The following is a 23,132-nucleotide window of genomic DNA, read 5'->3' as shown; positions in this document are numbered from 1 at the left end:
AAAAAAAAAAAAACACAAACACCCAGTACAAATTGCCATTTTTAAAGCTGCCTGTGTGAGTCCTGCCGTGGTGCTGAAAAAAGGAGAGAAATACAACATTGCAAATGAAGAAACACACACCCACATTGTGGGATATATTTCTCCTGCTCAACACTACAAGTTTTCGGGGGTGAAGAACTACCTTTGGAGTGGCAAGTGTGTGCACTGACTTACATCATTATAGTCACAAGATTTTAAATAAATAAAGATAGATATGAATATTAAAAAAAAAAAAAAAGTGAAATACAGGCACACACACATCCACACACACACTTGTTTACCTTGGTATATTTGTATCCACAGTTGCTACACCATAACCAAACACAATGATTCCCACTATGGAGGCAGGAACCAGCAGTTGGGTGTAAACACCGAGCCAGGCAAAGTATAGGCCTATCTTCTCACCAAAGTATTTCCTGTGAGGTCAGAGGTCAGGGTTTATGTGCAGGAAATGACATAGGAATTAAAAGGAATTCACAATCAATGCCGCGCAGACTATGTTTGATCCTCATGAGGATAAGGGTGTAAATGTTTACTCATCACTTAGAGAACTTTTCATAAAAAAAAAAAAAATTGAAATAGGGAATTTAGAAGTGAGATCAGTGATACTGTCATTTTTATTTAAGTGAAGCTGAAACATGAGATCCAACACAAGAGATTCATTTAATGTGTTGCAACATAGGTTAACACATATTAAATGTGGCATTCAAGAAAATGGTTAAACAGCATGGCGATCAAATGTTGACATTATGGTGGTTGCGAGAGGCTGTTGTGAGTCAAAAAAAAAAAGTGAAGTGAAAGACAATATAAAAGTGGTAAGAATTCCTGAGAATTTTGGTGTGGGGCGGATAATGTGATATTAATATTGTTACTACCTGACCAGATCGATGGGTTGGTACTTGTAAAAGGCAGAGTATCTGGCCCACTCTTCATGCAGAACCTGAGAGCAAAGAAACAAAGTCAGTGTGGCTCCACACTGTCGTCTACATTAGTCATGTGGGATTAATCGAAAACCAGTGCGCAGTTCTATGAGCTGATTACGGGGCAGAGATAGTCAAATAATGGGGTGATATCAACTTCTGGAGGTGGTGTGGCATAGGAGGTAGAGCAGTTGTCTTTGGAATTGAACATTCCTGGCTCGATTCTTGCCTCCTCCTAGTGTGTCGAAGCGTTGTTGAGCAAGACACCAAACCCCTAACTGCCCCCCTGGCGGTGGTGGACCACAGCCTACTGCTCATGGTTCATCCATGATGGGTTGATTGCAGAGAATGAATTTCCCCACGAGCGATTAATAAAGGATAAATTGCTATTCTGAGACTTAAAGTAATACAGTATGTACATTATCATGAAACAGAATGTCCATAGAAAATGGGTAAGAAATAGTATCATTTATTTACAAACTATGAAGATACACAAGATTTAAACTTTTCTAATGACACAAGGTCATCATCTGTTCGATTGTGCCAAACTGCACACCATAAACTGCTGTTTGTGTTGAATGTTTTATCCACTCTTGGATCTCTGTCTCTGAAAAATGCCATTGAGCTTAAAGTGCAATCTGTGACAGTATTCGACAGATGGGGAGGAGTAGTCTCAGCAAATACAAATAACGGAGAGGGGACAGCACAGATGAAGGCAATGTTTAAAAAAAATGTGGCGATTCCCTCTGGCTTTTGTCTGGCTCTTAGTTGAAAGACATCTTCTACAAATAAAAGCTTCTTGTTTGCGCCTTGTCCCTTCAGTGAAGAAATGACAAGGACGTGAAAATATGAAAAACAGCAGTGTGAGTCACATATTTTAAAAAAAGGACTGTATCTACCTGTCTGTCGTTTCTCTCTTCCGGGTGTCCAATGACTTTATAATCACCCTGAGGAGTGAGAGCAACGTGTGAAAAAAATACATTGATGTCATACAGTCCAACTAACATAATATCACAACTAAGTGTAACACGGCATCCCAGACACTGTCGTATATTTTTATTCTATTGTAACTGCGCAACGATAACTACCACCATTCCCTCAAACTGACCATAAAAAAAAAAAGAGGACCAGCCAAAGTGCCCTCGCATCAAAAAATATGCACATTCTGATCTAGAACATACAATCCAACAAGTACACACAAATACATATTACATATACATAAATTCATGTATTTCACAGCCATTTTGAAGGCTCAATATACAAATGCATATCTGCAAATCGGGGTTGCTGTGGTTTAGTTAGTAGATTGGGCGTCTGATTGGAAAGTTATTGGACCCAACTGGGGACCCTATCCGCCGATTGCTCAAATTGTCTGCGGACGTTCTCATCCAGGTCATGGTAAATTCTTGTCAAACTCTTCTTCTCATTGCAATTGGACTTGATTTTCTTCCCTTGAAGCGGTTTCATCTCTCATCCGAGGAGACAATAATCGGAAGGACATTGTCAGACGGTATTTTGCTGGTATTTCGGAAAACACAGAGGGGTTTTCGACAAACACCAAATACCAGTACACTTCAAACCCCATAATACCCTGAGGCAAAGACTGGTGTACAGCAAGGACAAAACACCCAGGCACAAGATCAAAAATGTGGTTCATGCTAACACAATGTAGACAGCATCTACATTGGGAAGACAAAACAACCTCTGCACAGACGGACGGCCCAACAGGACAGGACTCCGTAGTCCACCTGCACCTGAAGGATAAGGGCCACTGCTTTTAAAACAACAATGTCCGCATTCTCGCCAGAAAAGACAGACGCCTCAGTAGAGAAGTCAAAAAATCACATTTGTCAAAAGGGAAGAATGAATCTGAAAAGAGGAGGGAGACTTAGGCACAACCTGTCACCCACATACGGCACCATAACTGGATCCACCCCAAGACTCCCAAGATTAAATCACACAGACCAGTCGTATCTGCACCCTCCAAACCACCCAGGAAAATCAAACTTCGGAACAAGACCCTGAAAACAACCACCTGAGCCTCAATCCATGTGATCCAACAGGTTTCTCTCCTTTGTTTCACATTTTGAGAATTTTGTAATTTGGAAATTTTAATCCAGGTAAGTCCCCTGAAGTTGTATCTTTGTTCCCACCCAATGACACCCATATTAAAACAACCCCCTTTGACCAAGTATCTGTAAAACGACTCTTCCATTTACATCACAAACGATTGCAACTTAGACTGGCCCTCAACCCAGGTGCTAATATTCAGAGGTGTCTGGGATGAGAGGTGAAACATCTGCAAGGGAAGAAATCAAGTTCAGTTGATGCGAGATGATTTTGGCAAATCATATCATCTCAACCTGGACCTCTATTCCCTGAATTAAGTGTGTTTGGCAAATAAAATTAGGTGTTTTTGTTTCAGCTGCATGAGGAGCTGAAGCAACATCATCCTAAAATACTAATAATAGACTATGCAGTCAGCAAATTAAATATTGAGAACCACACGCATACAAACACACACACACACTTACATCATGAAGAGGAAATGCAGCGTCATATACGCCTTTCGCTATCAATGTGCTTATGCCTGGAAAAGAGAGGGATAGATATATTAGGCGAAAATATAAAATAAATATATAAAAGAATAACGGAGTAATTCCAAGTAATTTATTGTCTCCCCATTGCTGCAAAGCTGTTTGTTATTTCATGTCACTAGCAAATAAACTGCCTCCTATTCCACATTCTAAAATGATACTATAAATTCCTAGAATTACTGTTCCCTTTCTTATAAAAAATAAATAAATGCCAAACTCCTCTTAATTAAGCTCTCAGAAGGCACTTTACACATTACCCATTTTATATATCAAGGTAAAAGCAAGAATATTTGACAGAAATAGTGGTTTGACTCAGTTATCTGATGACCCAGCAAACAACACCAGGAGTCCAACCTGCCCACACTGAACAGGGTCATAAATGACAATGAGCTGGAAACTAACTGGTCCGTCCTTTTAAATTTCTCTGAAAGGGACCTTTAGCTTTAGCAAAAAAATATTCTACGATTGTTGTTATTATAACCCCCTCAACCCCCAGAAAAGAGTCACTTTGACTCATTTACCTCAATGTAATTATTTCATTATCCATACGATTACAAATAGAATGGCTTCTGTCTCGAAGAACTTAAACATAGTGTAACTCAGTTGGGCCTCTGCTCTCTTGCTCTTTCACACTTGTACAGGTTAATATTGTGTCTTGAGGAGCAAAGTGATTTTACACAACTGGATGTTCTGGATGCATTGTATGTTCTGGATGCATTGTAGGCGATTGTAAAAGTTATTGATTTAATCCAAATATATCATATACCCTTTAGGAGTTGTGCCTTCAACACTTTAGGGCTCGTGGTAGTTCAAGTCATATATTCATACAGCCAGACATTTCAAAAGACACTGACGAAAACACCTACACCAACTCAGAAGCGAGTTTACACCAAATGTTCCAAGATGTGGTGTGAAATAAGGTGCTAGTTATTGTAAAAAAGCACCTCCTGTTATTTATCTTACAGATAGTACCATAAACTGCTCAGTTGTTTTCATAGTGTATCTGATTTTCAAAGATGAGGTTGATCATCTCATTAGAGCAGCATTGATTTGAATAAGTATCTTGAAAATGATTGGGCTGAAATTAAAATTCCGTAATCAATCCATATTTAGGAATTACCAAGCAGAGCATGTGTTTCTCCTCTGTTTTGTGCAGACTTTGAACCATAGCCTGCTGCCAGCACAATATCAATTCTGTTTTTTTTTGTATGTCAGGGAAACTGGGTGTAGATTTGGTGCTACTTTTAATCTCACATGATTTATTTAATGACTCATGATTCATTTAATCACGTAAAATTCACATGGGAAGCTATGGCCTGACCTCTGAATTAAAGGGCAGGCAGTGACACATCTGATGATCTGACAAACACATAACTGTCTCGTTCATCAAAGTAATTAATCAATTAAAAATAAGGGCCTTAAAACATGCTGGGAGCTATGCAGTGATTAGCTGTGCTATTAATGAACCAAATGACCAACACACATGCTCACAACACACACACACACAGACTCAAAATTGTGAGAATGCTCACTAAACTGGTGAAAGACCCAATTCCCAGAGATCTGCACTTCAATCCAAGCCTGACCTAGGAAGTATGACCCACTTGTAGAGGAGCTGGAAGAATACGACAAACATGTTCTGTATGTGTACATTTGTGCAACAAAGTGCATCAACCAAGAGTTAGGGCAACAGAGAAAATAGAGGTTAAAAAGATGCAACTCTGTTTTGTCTCTCTTTTCCCCTGGAGCTCAATTGGTACCCAAGAGCTGAGACCTTCTGCTGTGATATGAGCGCCAACCAGACATATGGTGTATACTAGAAATAAAAAAAGGCACTAGTTTATTTCTATATGGGACAGCTGTTGACCATGCACCAATAAAATGTATGGATTTTGTTTAAAAAAGGGCAAGGCAACATAGAAATGAACTAAAACATAGATGACGCCCTAAAAAATCTTAAATTTCCAGAAAATGTTACCAACAGATTTATACATCGGATGGTCTTCAGTATTTCTTTTGCTCTCATCTGTGTCATCATTTTTGGTGATTAGTCAAAGTTTGCTCATTGCGGGGATAAATAAGAGTCAGCTGGTGAAGTGGACTTGGATGTTTAATTGCTCAACTCCCACTGGATGTCTGCAGTTGTAGGGAGTGTTAATGAGTGAAGCCTCCTTCTAAGAACTGTCCAATGGGAATTAGGTTTTGCTACAGTGCAAACAAGTGTTGTGTATCATTCCAAGTCAAAGTGGGATTAAAAAATGTTAAACTTGTTCATATATCCAATCATTTCAGTCCTTGTTTGAGTTGCCAACAACATTTCACCCAAACTTGTCTTCCAACGAGACATCAGATCCCGGGTGTGACAGGAGCAGTTAAGCTCCCAGTCGCAAAAATTACCTGAAGATTGCAACTGAGGACTGGTATTAAAAACTTGGCTGAAGAATTTCCTCACCACATCATTTTCATCCATGTCAGTGGACTTAATTTTTAAAGGCAAAATAACCTGTAGTGTTTTTACTTAACTTAAAAAAAAATGCATTTGAGCACCAAAGTCGCATGTTTTAATAAACCTAAGTAGATGGAGGCTCTGTGTGTAAACAGCACACAAGTCCAAAACAAAAGCTATTACATTCTTGATATCAACTCAGAAATGAGCCACAGCCAAAATTCTCATGAACCTCAAGGTGCAGGTGATTACAGGTCTTTGTAAGCACAGTAACTAGGATATATCATTTGAGTTGAAACTTTTCATTCAGTCATTGACAAAATAATTTTAAAGAGGGACTAACATAAAATAATGATAGGAGCAAAGGCGCAAACCCAGCATGACAGTGACAGATGCGGGGGTTGGGGGGTGGGGCTTTTATTTTCAAGGCTCTGGTCTTGTATTTTATATGGAAACAACAACAGACTTCAGAAAAATGCGATGCAAACTAGCTTTGTATTTATGTACACAATATTCATGTAGTTGTGGAGATAGTGGTGCTGTGCTGCGGTTCCATGCACCATCAATGTTACGCTTGTTAAGAATACACTACAAATAATTGGTTAATTTTGACATTTATGTCTGTGGAGGTTCTCAGTCATTCAGGTCATGGTGAACTCTTGTCAAAATCTTCTTGTCGTGGTAACTGCACTTGAATTTTCTCACATAAAGACGTTTTACCTCACAACCAAGAGGCTTCGTCTTCAGGCTTCTTCACCCGAGAGGCTTCTTGACATTTATAATGTCATGGTGCCGTTCACAATGAGGATGATCATTTGGATATAAAGTGTCATTCATTTATCCTGCTTATCCTGTACTCAAAGATGCAGGGGGTCTTGAGCCTATCCAAACAGTAATTGGTGGGGGTAGGGTTCACTCTGGTAGTCAGTTACTAGGCCACATATGGAGACATGCAATCCTTCACTCCCGCATTCACACGTCTGAGCAATTTAGGGTCTCCTATGAACCTCTTGCATGTTTTTGGACGGTGGGAGGAAACTGGAGAACCCAGAGGAAACTCACACATGCACCAGGAGAACATACAAACTCCAAACAGAAACTCCCCAGGTCGATATCGAACCATGGACCCTGTTGCTGTGAGTGCTAACTACTGCATCAATAAAATGTCATCACTAAAATTATTTTTTATATTTTTTTCTCAGGCTGCATTCAATTTGCCATCAGCATTAAACTTAGATTTTGTCAGGTTTCGAACATAACCTTGCCCATAAACTGCTCATTACACTTACCAATGGTTTGACAGGTTCGTACGCATACTGTCCGTCTCAAGATCTCGTAAACCTGTTTGAAACATTGGGCTATTAGAATAAAGATGCAATTGACTCTTAACCTATCAAAGACCAAAAATTTGAGAAGAAACACTTACAATTCGACCTCTTGTGGCATTGTCAAAGAACGTGTCTTTAGACCTGATGTTGTACCTGAGAGGAAAAAGAAGCAGCAGCATGAAACAGCAGCATGCAAATGATGCAAATATATTTGAATGTTTACTTTTCGCTGTGAGATTTTTCTCTTCTCAAAAAAAAAAAAAAACCGAGACAAAATTGCTGGCTGACTACTATTTATTGTCTGACAGTTTTATGGATGATACGACGCTGGCAAAAGCAGCAATACTTTGCATTTTAGCTCTGCATATTTTTAATGTGTTCATGCTGAAAAACTATCTGTCACTGTCTTTGCTGCAAATATGTGGTAAATTATTTAGAGAAATATTTATCGTTTGTCTCACAAGTGAAGCTTGTCCCGGGAGAAGCAGTGTGAGAGATATTTAGTGGGTCCGTGGTCCTGATGCGGTACTTTGGGCTGGAAAGGCTGGTTCAGTTTCCTCCACATGGAGCTCATACTCCAACTGAAAGCCCCTTCTTCTTTAAGCTCATAACTCTAATGGAACATGATAAAATTCATTGTTCAAAACATGACTTTCAATAAATCCAAAATATCTAGAGACGCTAAAAAAAAAAGAACAGTTTTCTAAGGCCCCACAGCTCTGCAAATTGAAGGAGTTGTGTGGAAACTCAATGCTGTTAGGACTGCAGGGTTTGCTTTATAGAGAATGGAGCAGTTTATCAGAGCTATCTCTTGCTGCACCCTATTTGACCAATCTGTCATTTTTGGTGCCTTCTTTGGTTTCTCCTATATAACTGATGCCCCTCTTCAGAATGGGATCTTTTGATTTCACTCCAATCACATGTTAAACTCGTGAACACGCGATGATATTGATGATGAAATCAATAATGAAAAAATAGACTTTCTATATTGGAATATTGGATTACTCATCAACTGATTCCAACTTCAGCGCCTGTCTGGATTTGTATCTGGATAATTTCAGTTTTGCAAAGCATGGGTGGGAGTATCTGAGAAAACAGAATCTGGTATTAATGATGATGAAAAAAACAGTGAAAAGCAGATTTAACAAATTGTTATTGGTATTTGTACTTTTACAACTAAATCACACAGAGTAGCTGACAAATAAACTCAAATCCCACCCTGGTACTATTAACCAGAGGCAGGTGTAGACCGCAGAAGAAGCGGCGAGCAGATTATTGTATTTGTGACATCTAGCTGAGGACTCTGACTGACAGGTTAAGTCAGCATTAGGGCACAACGGCTCATCAGAGACAGCAAGGAATCCAAGCGACAGCAAGACGTCAAACAGAACATGACACAAAAGACAAGAACTATTCAGCATGAAACAGAAGGTAACAGAAACAGAGTCTGGATGAGTTCACCAAAACCAACTTCTTCTATTTTAAGGGGGCAACAATCTATCATTGTCCTACTTTTTCTGCCTCAAAGCAGTTAACACAAAGTCCCTTTATTAATTCAAAAACAGATAATGTTGCCTAAGCAGGGAGGCCAAATCGGGCCCTTTACATCCCAGACAATGTGAACCTGGTGTTAGATGGATTGTTGTGCTTTGGGGGGGAAACAATGACCAAAACCATGAATAAGTTCTATCTGAAATCATTACAACTTGTCCAACTGAGAGACTGTTTTTTTTTTTCTGATGAATTTTACTCTAAAGATGTCGAATTTTTAACATGAAATTAGAGAGCGGCCGGTGTCCGTTGAGATATTTGGTTAGCCCAGTTGTGAACTCTCACCGTCTTTGTGGGAACTTTAATCTTGAGAAATTCAGCTTCTCTACACAGCACTGGCCAGGGTGCATGGAGACGGGTGAAGCTGGGGCCGTGAGCTTTTAGCTGAAAAACAAGAGAGTAGACATAGCTACATTTAAAAAACACACTATCCAACATTCTGCTTTGACTTTGTGAAGATTGTAACTTTTTCCCCACATTTGTCTCCTTTCTCAGTAACCCTTTTTGTAAAATATACCAACTCCAAAAGTCTTTTACCAATTTTTTTTTTTTCTCTACTCCTAACTTTAATGGTTTGAGTATTACATTTCCAGATTGCTTGGCTGGAACTACCTGCTTTAGAAACCAGGCAATCCAGACCATCTGTCAATACTGCTTTGCAATCCAATGGAGCTGACAGACGGTTTGAGGAAGAGAGACCTCAGTATGAGCTGCATTTCACTGTGCTTGATCATTTGTCAGCTGCCTGTGACCTAAAAGTTGCTCTCTGGAGCTGTAAATCGGCATTTCGGAGAGCCTGGTCATCTATCTAATTGTACTTTATGTGTGACTCAGGCATAAACAATCTTTCCATTTGCCTGACCTACTGAGACAGTCTGACTGATCAGTTTAGCCAGCAGCACTATTTTTTCCCCCATTTTTTAAATAAGAGATAAATGTATCCCCTGTTCCCCAAGCAAAGCCTGGAGCTCTTCACTGGTTTGGTGTACAGGCCCGTTTGTCACACATTAGGCACTACTTTTTTCAAGGCCTCAGCACCACAGATATAATGTTTTTGCTTCTATAAATGAATTCATGTTGCTCTGCTGATGAATAGTGTTATTAATTTGCATGCATTTGCAAAATAACATTGCATATTAGTAGCTCTAAAGAACATCTACTACATCTTTGAAATCTAAATGTCAATTATCAGGTTGTCAAAAGGGGATAGTACAAACTATTCTGTCTGAAATTTTAAAAGCAGCCTCTCTGGGGCTTGGCTGCAGTGAGGGTGAGAGTGTAACTAGAAATGAAAGAGAGCGATGCCAGCAGGGGACGGCAGCTAGGTAACCTTACCTGCCTCAGACCCCCATCAGCCTCTGTAAGAGGGGGAGTGACAAGAGAAAGGTGGCACAGCAAATGATGGAAACCTGAGGCGATTCCCTATCTGGACTCCTTCTTTCCTGAGATCTATCATTCCCCCTCAACCCCCACCCCCGTTGGTAATCATATATATTACTGTACCTTGTGTGACACAGTTTCACCAGTTGATTGACTGCCTGCTTCATTTAATTGTCACTCTTACTCCTCTTACATTTCATTATCTTCTCTTTCACTCACATCTGCACCCACTTTTCTTATTCCCTGGAAACAGCAAAGCATTAAGCTTACTAAACACATTTACTGCTCTTGAATGGAATATATTTGATATCATTTAAAAGTTGTGTATGTTTTCCACTGCTCACTGATGGTAGGTTATATATGATTTTTTTTATTCCGCTTCCAGACACTGTAAACACCAGAGAAATGAAAAATAGTTTCGCCTAAGCAAATGAATACATTTAACTGTGACTGAAAACGATGTGCAATCCAAACCTGTAAAATAATTTCAAAGCCCTGAAATGTTTAAATCTATTATTACTTTTCTCTATATGAGCTTTAGCTTCACATTTTCTGGTGCATAGTAGTTTTCACATGCATTTTTTTGTGCTTGAATATATAGATAGACAACAAAAACCACCCCCACATTAAGTTACCTTAATGTGATTATTGTCATTTCTAATGAGCAAGTATAGGGTGCAAAATCCCAATCTATTCATATCATAAGTCATGAAACTGTATCAGGCAGTATTTGCGTTGCTAAATGCCATCAGACTGCCAACAATTGCCAAGATTATGTTGACCAGTGGCATTGGCCAATTTCTATTCTCTTACACTCAACAAAAGTTTCATATGAGACATTGATAGAAGTACTGCATTTTTTTCTATAAGACAGGTGAGAGGCTAAAAGACCTTCAAAACAGTGACAGTGAGATTAACGGGGAGAATAAGGGACAACTTATCATTTAACAATCATGTAACATAAACCACGTGTATCAGAATGGGGTATCTGCCAAATCAACCTTAATATTGATAGTTGCACAGATTTTCACAGTCATCACACTGTTAATTCAAATAGTAACATAATGTTGAATACACCATATGAAGAGTCCCACCTCATTGGGCTTCACTAAAAGCCTGTGTGATGGACCGCAGCATGGCAAAGTGAACATGCAAGTGCAAACTCTGGTGTTAATCCTTGTTTCCTGGCATTGAGAGCCATTGCTCTACTGCCGCCATGCCCTTGTACTCTAATAACTTATTTGGTCTCCTAGGAACAGCTGCTCAGTGGCTGTGGCAGGAACCAGCATGTGGTCAGAAGCACTAGGCAGCAGTAGCTTAAAATTTAGAGGTGAAGTTGACTGATGTATTTTAAATAAACTGTTGTAGTGAGTCTGTCTGTGATTTTCACACTCAGACTCCTTAGTCTGAATTCTCATGGTTCTGATTGGTCAGTTCATGCCATGTGGCCAGTAACAAGGAAGTGGAGGTGGGCATTAGAGTCAAGGGCTGCTACAACCTGCTGTCTTTCCAACTAAAGAATAATCCAACCACCACACATTGAACCTGCACGATACAGTAGATTCCCTTTTATGGTATGTTGAGCCTTTAGGGGGAATATTAACTTTGCTGAGCATTATAGATAGGATCAGGAATGAGTCCACCAGAGGGACAGCACATGTTAGATGTTTTGGAGAGAAGGTCAGAGAAGCTAGACTGAGATAGTTCGGTCATGTACAAAGGAGGGATAGTGAATATATTTGTAGACGGATGGCAGGCATGAGGTCTAGAGGACGACCAAAAAGAAGATTTATGGACATCGTGAGAAAAGATATAAGGTTAGTTGGCATAAGAGAGGAGGACACAGAGAATAGGGTTAAATGGAGAAGGTTGATGTGCTGTGGCGACCCTTGAAGGCACGCCAGAAGGAAAAGAAGAGTTACTGTGGTGTACAATTGGGGTGAGGTGCTTAGCATCCGTCACCCGTAACCCATTATTATCTTTCAAGTGCAGAGAGTTCTTTTGTGTCAGTTGCTGGAATTTTCAATTCTCTCTTGCCATTTTGCAGATTTTACTACAGCTCATTCTGCTTCTGACACCAGTGTGACAAGTTGGTGTTTAATAATGCTAAGTGACTCATAAAGCTTTATTATGAACACTCCAGCACCCACTACACCCGTGACAGCTGGTGACACTAGTTACTGAAAGTGAAGTCACAACAGCGGCAAGTTACATGAATACTGACTACAGGCCCTCAAGCATACCAGGTGTCTCAGGATCAATGACTCCTTTACAGATCAATTTAATGATAATGTCCAGGTCACATTGGTATAAAACAAATTGCAAAGTTCATAGGAACTTGACCAGAACATCCGTGGAATCTAATTCTGTAACCTGTAATGAGTAGAGCCCCGTGAGGCTTTACGGAAATGTCACCAACCACCCGCCGTCCCCTGGTCGCTGCAGAATTTATTGCAGTATTTTATTTGTTTCCGTAACATCATACAGTACGGACAGATTCAACAGCTAAACTCAAGTCGACCAGTCTTATTTTCAGGGTAAGTGATAAACGATAGAAGACTTTTTCTAAACCCCTAAAGACTGTTTGGTCTGGCAGAGATAGCAGCAGTATTAAGGATATTGAAGGTAACTGGGGTGATCACAGGAGTCTGCAGAATGATGTGGCGTATCAGACTCTGTTTGAGACATACAAGCTTGAAATAGCGGTCTGCTGTCAACACCAAAAACATACATTTACTTTTCATGCAATTCACCAACATCCAACTAAAATATAACCATGTAACTATGGTTTCTCTCTCTCTCTTCACACACACACGCACGCACGCACGCACGCACGCACGCACGCACGCACGCACACACACACACAGCACAATGTGCAGATTTGGAATGCAAACATTCACTTTGAAAAAATAATAATGTCATAATGCTGTCTCTTGGCATTTTTAAAATTCAATTTTCGACAAATTTAACAGCGATATAGACACTGGAATCATTTTTTTTACAGTCTGATGCATTAAGTGTTGAAAGAGAACTATTCCTGCTTTTTATCACGCTTTGACCATCTTATTTATGTATATATTTAGTAATTCATGGGTTATTCACTGGGTTACAAATACAAACCATTTCTACCAAAGTAGAAACCCTGAGTGCAATACATTGTGAATGCTTTCGCTTCTGTTTTGGTGACTGGTGGTGATGACGTAATGATGTTTTAAAACAGTGACTTGACCAATATTTCCTTGTATCCTAATTCCTATTCCTCATTTCCTTTCTTCTACACCCTGTACTATGTCACCCTCCCACACACATGCAACCCTCAATTCCCCCTGTGCTCTTCCATCTTCTTCACAGCCCTCCCCTCTCTTTTTCCTATCACACCATCAAAAAGCAGAGGATATAAATACCTTTAAGCTAGGAGAAGGTTAATTAGTAGAGGGATTTCCAATTAGATCTTTATCTCTGTAGGGGGGATAACTAGGACGCGGCCGGGGGCACCATTTGGTGGAAGATAGGGTGGGTGGTACATGATGTGCAAGAGGGTGATGATTTGGGTGATGGGATAGGGTTGGCGGACACAAATCAACTCAAACTCAGATGTGGGGAATGAGAGAGGCACAGGAACAAAGTGCGTGATGGTCACATATTAACTAAAAATCTGTATAAATTGAATCATATAGAGAATTCTGATGTGACAAAAGAATTTCCCCAATGGGGATCAATAAAATCTATCTTTTCTTATCTTATCTTAAAAAGCATAAAGGATGGCAGCTGGTAGATGATGAAATCATTAAAGTGTGGGTGGGTTGACCTACGGGACTTCCTACTGACCTGGCTAGCTATTATGATCAAATATTACTATACACAAATAGTGGACAAACTGCTATCCATTTGTGACCATTCCCAGAACATGGGAAATGTTGCTAGTAAATAGCGGTCTGGTTAGGATTTTTGAGTTTGTTGCAGAGCGGGGTAAAGTGTTCCCATACAAGTCGTGTCAAACTGTTAGCTGTGGCAGGCACAGTTAAAAACAAGTTTGCATGAAACTCTTACTTTGCCTACTGCCTGACAATGAGGGTAGAAACAGCAACAGAGGACAGCAAAGAAGAAACTCTGCAAAGATAAACTCAAAATCCAGGAATTTATCAACTATATTCTATAATATCAATGCAGAAAAGAACATCCAAACAATATGGAAATGTGCAAAAAATGTCTGGGTGCATTTGTGATGGTGTAATATAAATCATGCATGCACAGCAAAGTGTCATTGTAGTCTTAAGAAAAGAAAAAAAAATCTCTGAAACCTTGGGGTTCGAGGATATAAGCATTTTCAGGAGGAAACAGTGAACCTGTATTTCTTATCATTATGTGGTACATTCTTACCAAACATTTAATCCTGCTCACTTTGTTTCCTGAGGCCCTGTGGACTCTTTCAAAGTCCCAGCTCCATTTGAATTAAATTCTTCCTGTGATTTAATTAAAGGTGTTCTGGAGAGGATGTCCTTCAGAGATCGAAGGTCAGCTAAATAATCCCTTAGACACAATCAAGTTTGACACTTTAGCAGTTCTTTTTTCTACCATGCTATTAATCACATCTCCTGGACCCAGGAAAGTGAAGTTAGTGTTACTGGCCAACAAGCTTTTGACCCCCCCTCCATCATTATCCCAGTGCCTTTTAGCTGGGTTGTCTATTATAGGCATGATTTTTAAACAAACACAATATTCATTTTCCCACTTTACAGTTTTACTTGCTAACTGATTGAGTTACTTTTTTACTAGTCACATCACCAACTATGTCTCATGTTTTTAAAGCATTTCAGATGTTTTCCAGATTTGATTTGACTGAGAAAGAAGAGAGATGAACATCAGAGGTGCTTGAAGTTTGAGCGAAACGGTTTTCATCTGAGACACTAAAACCTGTCAGAGAAGAGTTGAAATTGCTCAGAACCATTTGGTGAAGTCCTGGATATGATCGAGGTTTTCATCTTTGAGGTACATTTTTGACCATACACTGTGGTCAGCGAATTCCAGTTTCAAAGACTTGAATTGATTTTTCTTTGCACCCGCAAAAAAAGGAGAATATGACAAGTTCCTGTTGTAGTCTGCCCTTCAAGTTGGGTTTTTTGTCTCTTTTTTTTTTTTTTTTAAAAAAAAGCTTCCCATACACTCACTTATTCATGGCTTCTCACCAAAACCTGAATGTCCTCTCCTGTCCTCATTCTCCTGCGAATGTGCAGATTTTACAAACAAAAAGAGCATTGGGCAAATCCACAACGTTTCAAACCCCACTGTCTGCAGCTGTGGAACAGCAGGGGCTTTCTAGAGTACCAAAGGATTTACAGCCAAACCTTTCACCTTCTGAGAAGAACATTTGAAAAACACTTTAAGCCACTGCATCTATATTGATGGTAATTATAAAAGTAATACAGAAACACCATTGATTTCATGAATCAGTAAGAATGTCGTTCTATTGTTGCTAAACATCCAATGCAACATAGACCTATTCATATTGATACAACTACTTTTCATAGAAGGAGTCATATATGCAAGAACTTCAATACTGAACACAAACAAAGAAAAATAGATGGAAAGCAAGAAAATTGAACGATCTTCGATATAAAGATCTACCTTTTGGTGACCCACCCTCTGCACACATCAGCTGATTATGCTCCATTTCACACTTCAAATTTCTATATTTACAAAAGGATTTCCTGAGAGGTCCTGTTCCATTTAGATTTTCCTCAGGAAAACGCTCTTTATCAGTCAACGCTTATAGACTGTGTGCCAGCACCTCCTGAAGCCACATCTACAGCATGCAACATCTAACTGAAGGAGTGTAATTATGTTTGTCAGTCATTCTCTTGCTTTATGTAAATGAGTGATACTGGAATGAAAGTTCTATACCGAATGCTCAGTGCGTATTCGATCGACAACCCATCAATCCGTGAGATTTGACATGGAGCTTCCAATCATATAATCTCATCCTAGCTTAGGCTCAATAGCCATATTGTCACCAATCTGATTAATGCTAGCCTGCAGACCGCACACACACCCAACTGGCTGCTTGCCATTTGGCCAGCAAACTACAGTCACAATCACACGCACACAATCCCATGGTTTACGTGTCGCATAAAGTCATGACAGTCCTTCTGTTCTGAACAGCAGCACCTCTTCCCTGTGTCCGATCCCATCAATAGCACACACTGACACTGTTACCGATCCTCAATGTTCGAGGTGGAGGATTAGATCAAATCAGAGGAACATTCCTTGCAGCCCAGAAAAGCAGAAATGAGCATCACTTGCATTTCTCAGTGTTTCATGCATTTTGCACCAACAGTACAATTGAAGGAACTTCAACAATAAACACATTTCTACAAGTGTGGCATTGATACTTCAGGGTCACTATAAAAACAGTGAAGTGGTGTGTGCCCCATTTGTTGCCACACACACACACACACACACACACACACACACACACACACACACACACACACACACACACACACACACACACACACACACTCTAAACAACACCCATGCACCCAGACTATCTGTACAATTCACAACAAAATTAAGCATGTCAGGGTATATTAGTATATTGCAATTGAAAAGGTCAGTCACAGCTGTTGTATTGGCAGCGGATAACAAAAACGTCTGCCAGCTTACATGGAAGCGCCATGTCAATGCGAATTAAATAAGGACTAAATCAGACTGAAATATGTGAAATATGAGTATTTTACAGACACACACCAATGGAAATATCCAATGAAAGGTGTTGCAGCTACATATACTGTGCATATTCATTTATATACATATAAGAATTTTATATATATATCTTATTCTTCCGCTCCTTTCGGCTTTTCCCCTCAGGGGTCGCCACAGTGAATCAACCCTCTCCATCTAACCCTATTCTCTGCATCCTCCTCTCTCACACCAACTACCGTCATATCCTCTCTCACCACGTCCATGAATCTTCTCTTTGGTCTCCAATTCAAATCCAAAATCTTTGTACTTACAACCTTAAAACACTTTAAAGCCTGACTTGTTACTTTGGCACTTTATAGTTTTATTTGTATTTCTTGTTCTCCCCCTTTTTTTATGCTGTTTAAACATTTTCCTACTATTATTTATTATTTTTATGTTTTACTTGAAAGTCTGGCACAACAATTTCCTTCGGGATAAATAAAGTTGTTCTTATTCTTATTCTTATTCTTATTCTTAATTCCAGCATACGTCCACCACTAATTCACTATCCCTCCTCTGTTCATGACCAAACCATCTCAGCCTGGCTTGTCTGACCTTCTCTCCAAAACATCTAACGTGTGTTGTTCGTCTGATAGATGCATTCCTGATCCTATCCATCCTGGTCACTCCCAAAGAGAACCTTAGCATCTTCATCTCTGCGACCTCGAGCTCTGCCTCCTATCTCTTCATCATTGTAAATGTTTTTAGGCATACATTATTGCTGGTCTCACCCCTGTCTTGTACACCTTTCCTTTCATTCTGGCTGATAGTCTTCTATCGCATAGTACCCCTGACACTTTTCTTCACACATTACAACCTGCTTGAACCCATCTCTTCACCTCTTTTCCACACTCTCCGTTGCGCCGGACTGTTGACCCCAAGTACCTGAAATCCTCCAACTTCTTGATCTCCACTCCCTGTAGCCTCATTGTTCCACCTGGGTTCCTCTTATTCACACACATATACTCTATCTTGCTGTGACTAACCTTCATTTCTCTCCTTTCCAATGCATACCTCCACCTTTCTAGATTTTCCTCAACCTTTTCCCTGCTCTCACTACAGATCACAATGTCATCTGCAAACATCATGGTCCATGGAGGACACATCCTAACATACTTGTCTGCCACTCAAGATTTCCTCATACAACACAAAAGTTCCTCTCTTGGCACCCTATCATATGCTTTTTCTAGATCTACAAAAACACAATGCAGCTCCCTCTGGCCTTCTCCTTACGTCTCTATTAGCATTCTCAACGCAATTACTGCATCTGCAGTACCATACTGCTGTTCACAAATGCTGAATTCTGCTCTCAGTCTAGTTTCCACTACTCTTTCCCATAACTTCATTGTATGGCTTATCAACTCTATCCCTCTATAGTTGCCACAATTCTGCACATCCCCTTTATCCTGAAAAATGGGCACCATCATACTTCTTCTCCATTCTTCAGGCATCTTTTCAATCTCTAAGATGAATAAACTAGTCAGAAACTCTACAGCTGCCTCTCCTAGACATTTCCACACTTCCGCAGGTATATCACCAGGACCAACTACCTTTCCACTCTTCATCCTTTTCAATGCCTTCCTCTCTCCACTTTTACTAATATCTGCTACTTTGTGGTCTATAATAGTCACCTCTTCTATCCTTGCCTCTTTCATTTTCCACATTTATCAGCTCTTCAAAGTACTCTTTCCATCTTCCCATCACTCTCCTAGCATCTGTCAACACATTTCCCTCTCAATCCTTAATCACGCGGACCAGTTGCACATCCTCTCAATCTTTATCTCTGTGTTTTGCCAACCTGTATTGATCATTCTTTCCCTCCTTACTGTCCAACCAAGCATACAAGTCATTGTACGCCCTTTGTTTTGCCTTTGCTACCTCTATCTTTACCATACGTTGTATCTCCCTGTACTCCTGTCTGTTCTCTTCAGTTGTCTAAATGTCCCACTTCGTCTTTCCTAACCGCTTTCTCTGTATATACTCCTGCACCTTATCATTCCACCACCAAGTCTCCTTATTGACTTTCCTTCCAGATGACACACCGTGTACTCTACTTTCTGTCTCCCTGATAACAAATGCTGCAGTTGTCCAATCATCTGGAACCTCTCAGCTTCCCCACTTTGTCCTCAGCTCTGCCTTTGCCCTCTTGATCTTCCTTGTCACCAGAGTCATTCTATGCTGTCTGACTACGCACACTTACAGCTACTTTGCAGTCACTGATCTCTTTCAGGTTCCATCGTCTATACAAGACATGGTCTACCTGCATGCTCCTACCTCCGCTCTTATAAGTTACCCTATGTTCCTGTCTTTTCTGAAAAAAGTGTTCACTACAGCCATTTTAATCATTTTTGCAAAATCTACCACCATCTGTCCCTCTGTGTTCCTATCCTGTATACCAAATCTGCCCATCACTTCTTCATCCCCTCTATTGCCTTCACCAACATGGCCATTGTAGTCTGCACCAATTCTGCATCACTTCAACTAACTCATTCCAGAACTTCTCCTTCTCCACAAACTCACATCCCAAACTCATAGCCACTAATAACATTGAGCATCATACCTTCAACTTCCAGTTTCAGACTCATAAGTCTATCTGATATTCTTTTCACCATCAGAACATTCCTAACAAACTCCTCCCTCAAGATAACTCCAACCCAATTTCTCTTCTTGTCAGTACCATGATAGCACGACTTAAAGCCTACTCCTAAGCTTCTAGCCTTACTACCTTTCCACCTGGTCTCCTGGACACACAGTATATCTACCTTCCCACCTTCCAACTCTCTACCTCTTCCTGTCCCAATATTCAAAAGTCCCTACTCTCAGTCCCAGACTCTTGCCTTTCCTCTTCTCTCTCTGCTTCTGAACACACCTTCCTCCTCTCCTTCTTTGACCTACAGCAGCCCAGTTTCCATTGGTTCCCTGTAGGCCATCGGTACCAATGGTGATCATTGCTAACCCGGGCCTCGACTGATCAGGTATGGTCTGGTTATTAAGTTTGATTCACAAGTTTGGTTTTGGCAAAAGTTTTACGACACGGGAGACACTGGCCGGTGACCCCCAGAGGCTTGCTCAGGGAGATACCGTCCCATGCCGCCCCGAGGCCGCATTCATATATATATATATATATATATATATATATATATATATATATATATATATATATATATATATATATATATATATATATATATACATATATGTGTGTGTGTGTGTGTGTGTGTGTGTGTGTGTGTGTGTGTGTGTGTGTGTGTGCATATATGTATATCTATATAGATATATATATATATACTGCTCCAAAAATAAAGGGAACACTTAAACAACCCAATGTAACTCCAAGTCAATCACACATCTGTGAAATCAAACTGTCAACTTAGGAAGCAACACTGACTCATTTTGACTTGTTTTAAGAACATTACATCAAATTTGGATCAGCCTGTACTGTGTTTTTCCATTTTAATTTTGAGTGTGACTCCAAATCCACACCTCCATGGGTTAATAAATTTGATTTCCATTGATATTTTTTGTGCGATTTTGTTCTCAGCACAGTCAACTATGAAAAGAACAAAATATTTAACAAGAATATTTCATTCAGGATGTGTTATTGTAGTGTTCCCTTTGATTTTTTTGAGTAGTGTATATACATACATACGTACATGTGGGTGCGTGTGTGTCTGTGTATATGTACTAAAAGCTGGTAAAAAGCTAGTAAAAATTAGAAAATAAATTACCTGGAAATCCATAATGTCAGAAGAGGTAATTACATTCTACAATGAGGCCAAAATGGAGTGGTTATTCAACCTGTTTTAATTTAGTATTAAGTTAATTCTGCGGTTAATTAAGCTTTTTTGTATTATTCTAGATGATTAATTTATCCTATATATAAAGTATAAGCATCTCTTTCCGAAAAATACCAATTATCAACACAAGAAAAAGGTTATTTTTTCATGTTTGAACACTTCTGGGATAAGGAGAAAGCGTTAATGACTCACTTGGAGTTTGTTTCTTCAGCTTGCAAGAAAATGAACATTTTTCACTTGGATCTCAGCAGGTTTCCCTGTCTTCTAACCCTACACTTGTTGAAGAACCTCAATGTGAACCTCAAGGAAGATAGTTTTGTCAGGGTTTGAGTATGAAAAATATACAGACAATTTAAAGAATTTTTCCCCATTAGTGCATTTCTTACAATTCATCCCAGATAAGCCCTCATTGATTGTATATGTATGACCATTTAAAATCTTAACCAGCTTTATCTGCTGTTGTCTTGGTGGCCTTTTTATTTTTTTGACATTTTTAGGACAACTTGGAGAACTTTGCATGAAATACCAGTCATCATCACCTACATGGATTGCATTCACTTGCATATGCTTTTCCTGACACTGATAAAAACCAGACATGTTATTTGATGGACCCTTCCCACTGAATGAAGAATTTCAATGAATAGTTTCGTATTGTTATCACATCATTACCACGGCAATACTGGCTACACTAGTTTCCTGTGCTGTGCTCAAGGTGAAATCGTGTATTCTTATATTCATTCAATTGAGCTTTCCATTTCTTCCGTGGATCTAATTAGAATAAACCATTTAATGTTTCCAAGTTTCAGTTAGTGAAAATATCTGTGTAACTGTTCCAAGAAATAGAATTTCTAAGAGGCCTACAAGGCTGAATTTTAAACATTTGTTATGCTGTATATAGTTAAGGTCCAGCAAATTGCTAGGGAGGGAAACATTGCAGCTTAGCTTTGCATGCAAATTCACATACCTAATGCAGCTTCATCTTTCCTGTGAGAAGAGAGAATAGACAGTACTAACAGAGAAACTGTATCTGTAAACTGGTGAGGTTTGAAACTTCCTAACTGTTGTCAGCATTGCTTGAATGCTAAATTACATGATTAATGTGTCCCTTACGGCAATATCTTAAATTGTATTTGCGTTGACGGTGGTAGAGGACAATTGTTGATTGTGGACCTGGTACAAAAAAAAAAAACAACAACCGATAAATAACCTCCCTATTTACTAATCAATAGGCAGAAACCGTACACAGTAACAAAAAATTGTGTAATGCAGCAATATTGATTATACTTAATTAAAACATGTATTCAACAGTCATTAATACAGTGACATGTTTTTGATATTTAGGTTTCTCTCTCACTAAATTACTATGGGAAAAAATTGACATCTAACACAGACATTCCAAGTCAAATATTTTCATAGAATATTGGCAGTAGGAGGGGAAATACTTCCAAAGTAATTTGATTTTCTTGTTGTTTTTTTTAATCAAGGTTGTAGTACCATTCCCTGTGGGCAAGAATCTGGAGAACAGAGAGAAAACTGCAGAGGCACGAACACACTCTGTTGGTGAGTAGCTGAAACCGTGTTGTGCTGTTCAATGCAAGACAATAATGTTTGGTTTCCTGATTACAAAGCCATGGTTGCGTGCAGAAACAATTTTTATCAACACATGCAAATTGACAGCTCAGCAAGATACATGGAGAATGAACAAAGAAAGTACATTAGATTAGACTAATTGGCTGCATGTTACACGACAGTTTATATGTATTGAAATTATGTTGCCATGCAGAACAGCCATTAACCCCGACCAACATCGACCTTGTGGTCGTGTCGTCGGACTTGCGGCCGCCTGTCCTGGACACTCAGATGCCGGGGGGGAGGATGCCGGTTAGACCTGGCAGACCCAAACATAATGTGAGGGTCTGCTGGGAACGTCTAGCAAAATCCCCCTGTCAGAGGGAGTTTCAACTCCCACCTCCGGCAGAACTACAACCACGTCCCGAGGGAGGTGCGGCACATTGAGTCTGAGTGGCCCATGTTTCGTACTTCCATATGGAGCTGCGGCCATCAGGTGGTTGGTGCCTGTCGGGGCGGCAACCCTCAAACCCACTTGTTGACTCAAGCGGTGAGGGATGCCGTCAAACTGAAGAAGTCCTATCAGGCCTTTCTGGGCTGTGGGGCTCCGGAGGCAGCTGACAGATACTGGCTGGCTAAGCAGCATGTGGCATGCTTTGGTGGTTGCCGAGGCAAAAACTCAGGTGTGGGAGGAGTTCAGGGAGACAATGGAGAATGACTTCCGGTGGGCGTCAAGGAGATTCTGGACCACCATCCGGCGGCTC

The 23,132-nt window shown here is 39.9% G+C and overlaps 1 protein-coding gene across 2 annotated transcripts in view; it reads right to left on the bottom strand.

The window, feature by feature from the left end:
• ano2b (anoctamin 2b) overlaps positions 1-23,132 on the bottom strand; it is a 74,931-nt gene that overhangs the window by 37,944 nt on the left and 13,855 nt on the right. For both annotated transcript variants that reach the window (XM_086146913.1, XM_086146912.1), the window contains exons 5-12: positions 9,167-9,265; positions 7,792-7,943; positions 7,429-7,483; positions 7,292-7,343; positions 3,494-3,549; positions 1,859-1,906; positions 915-979; positions 321-455 (exon numbers count right to left, since the gene is read on the bottom strand). In XM_086146913.1, the coding sequence (XP_086003039.1) occupies positions 321-455; positions 915-979; positions 1,859-1,906; positions 3,494-3,549; positions 7,292-7,343; positions 7,429-7,483; positions 7,792-7,943; positions 9,167-9,265 (662 nt within the window). The remainder of the gene's footprint in view (positions 1-320; positions 456-914; positions 980-1,858; positions 1,907-3,493; positions 3,550-7,291; positions 7,344-7,428; positions 7,484-7,791; positions 7,944-9,166; positions 9,266-23,132) is intronic.

Source organism: Fistularia commersonii, chromosome 5 (assembly GCF_037954325.1).
Source record: "Fistularia commersonii isolate RoL2024-O1a breed Wild chromosome 5, RoL_Fcom_v1.0, whole genome shotgun sequence".
NCBI lineage: Eukaryota > Metazoa > Chordata > Actinopteri > Syngnathiformes > Fistulariidae > Fistularia > Fistularia commersonii.
The sequence above is the reverse complement of the archived record's forward strand: the minus strand, read 5'-3'. Positions and strand labels throughout refer to the sequence as shown.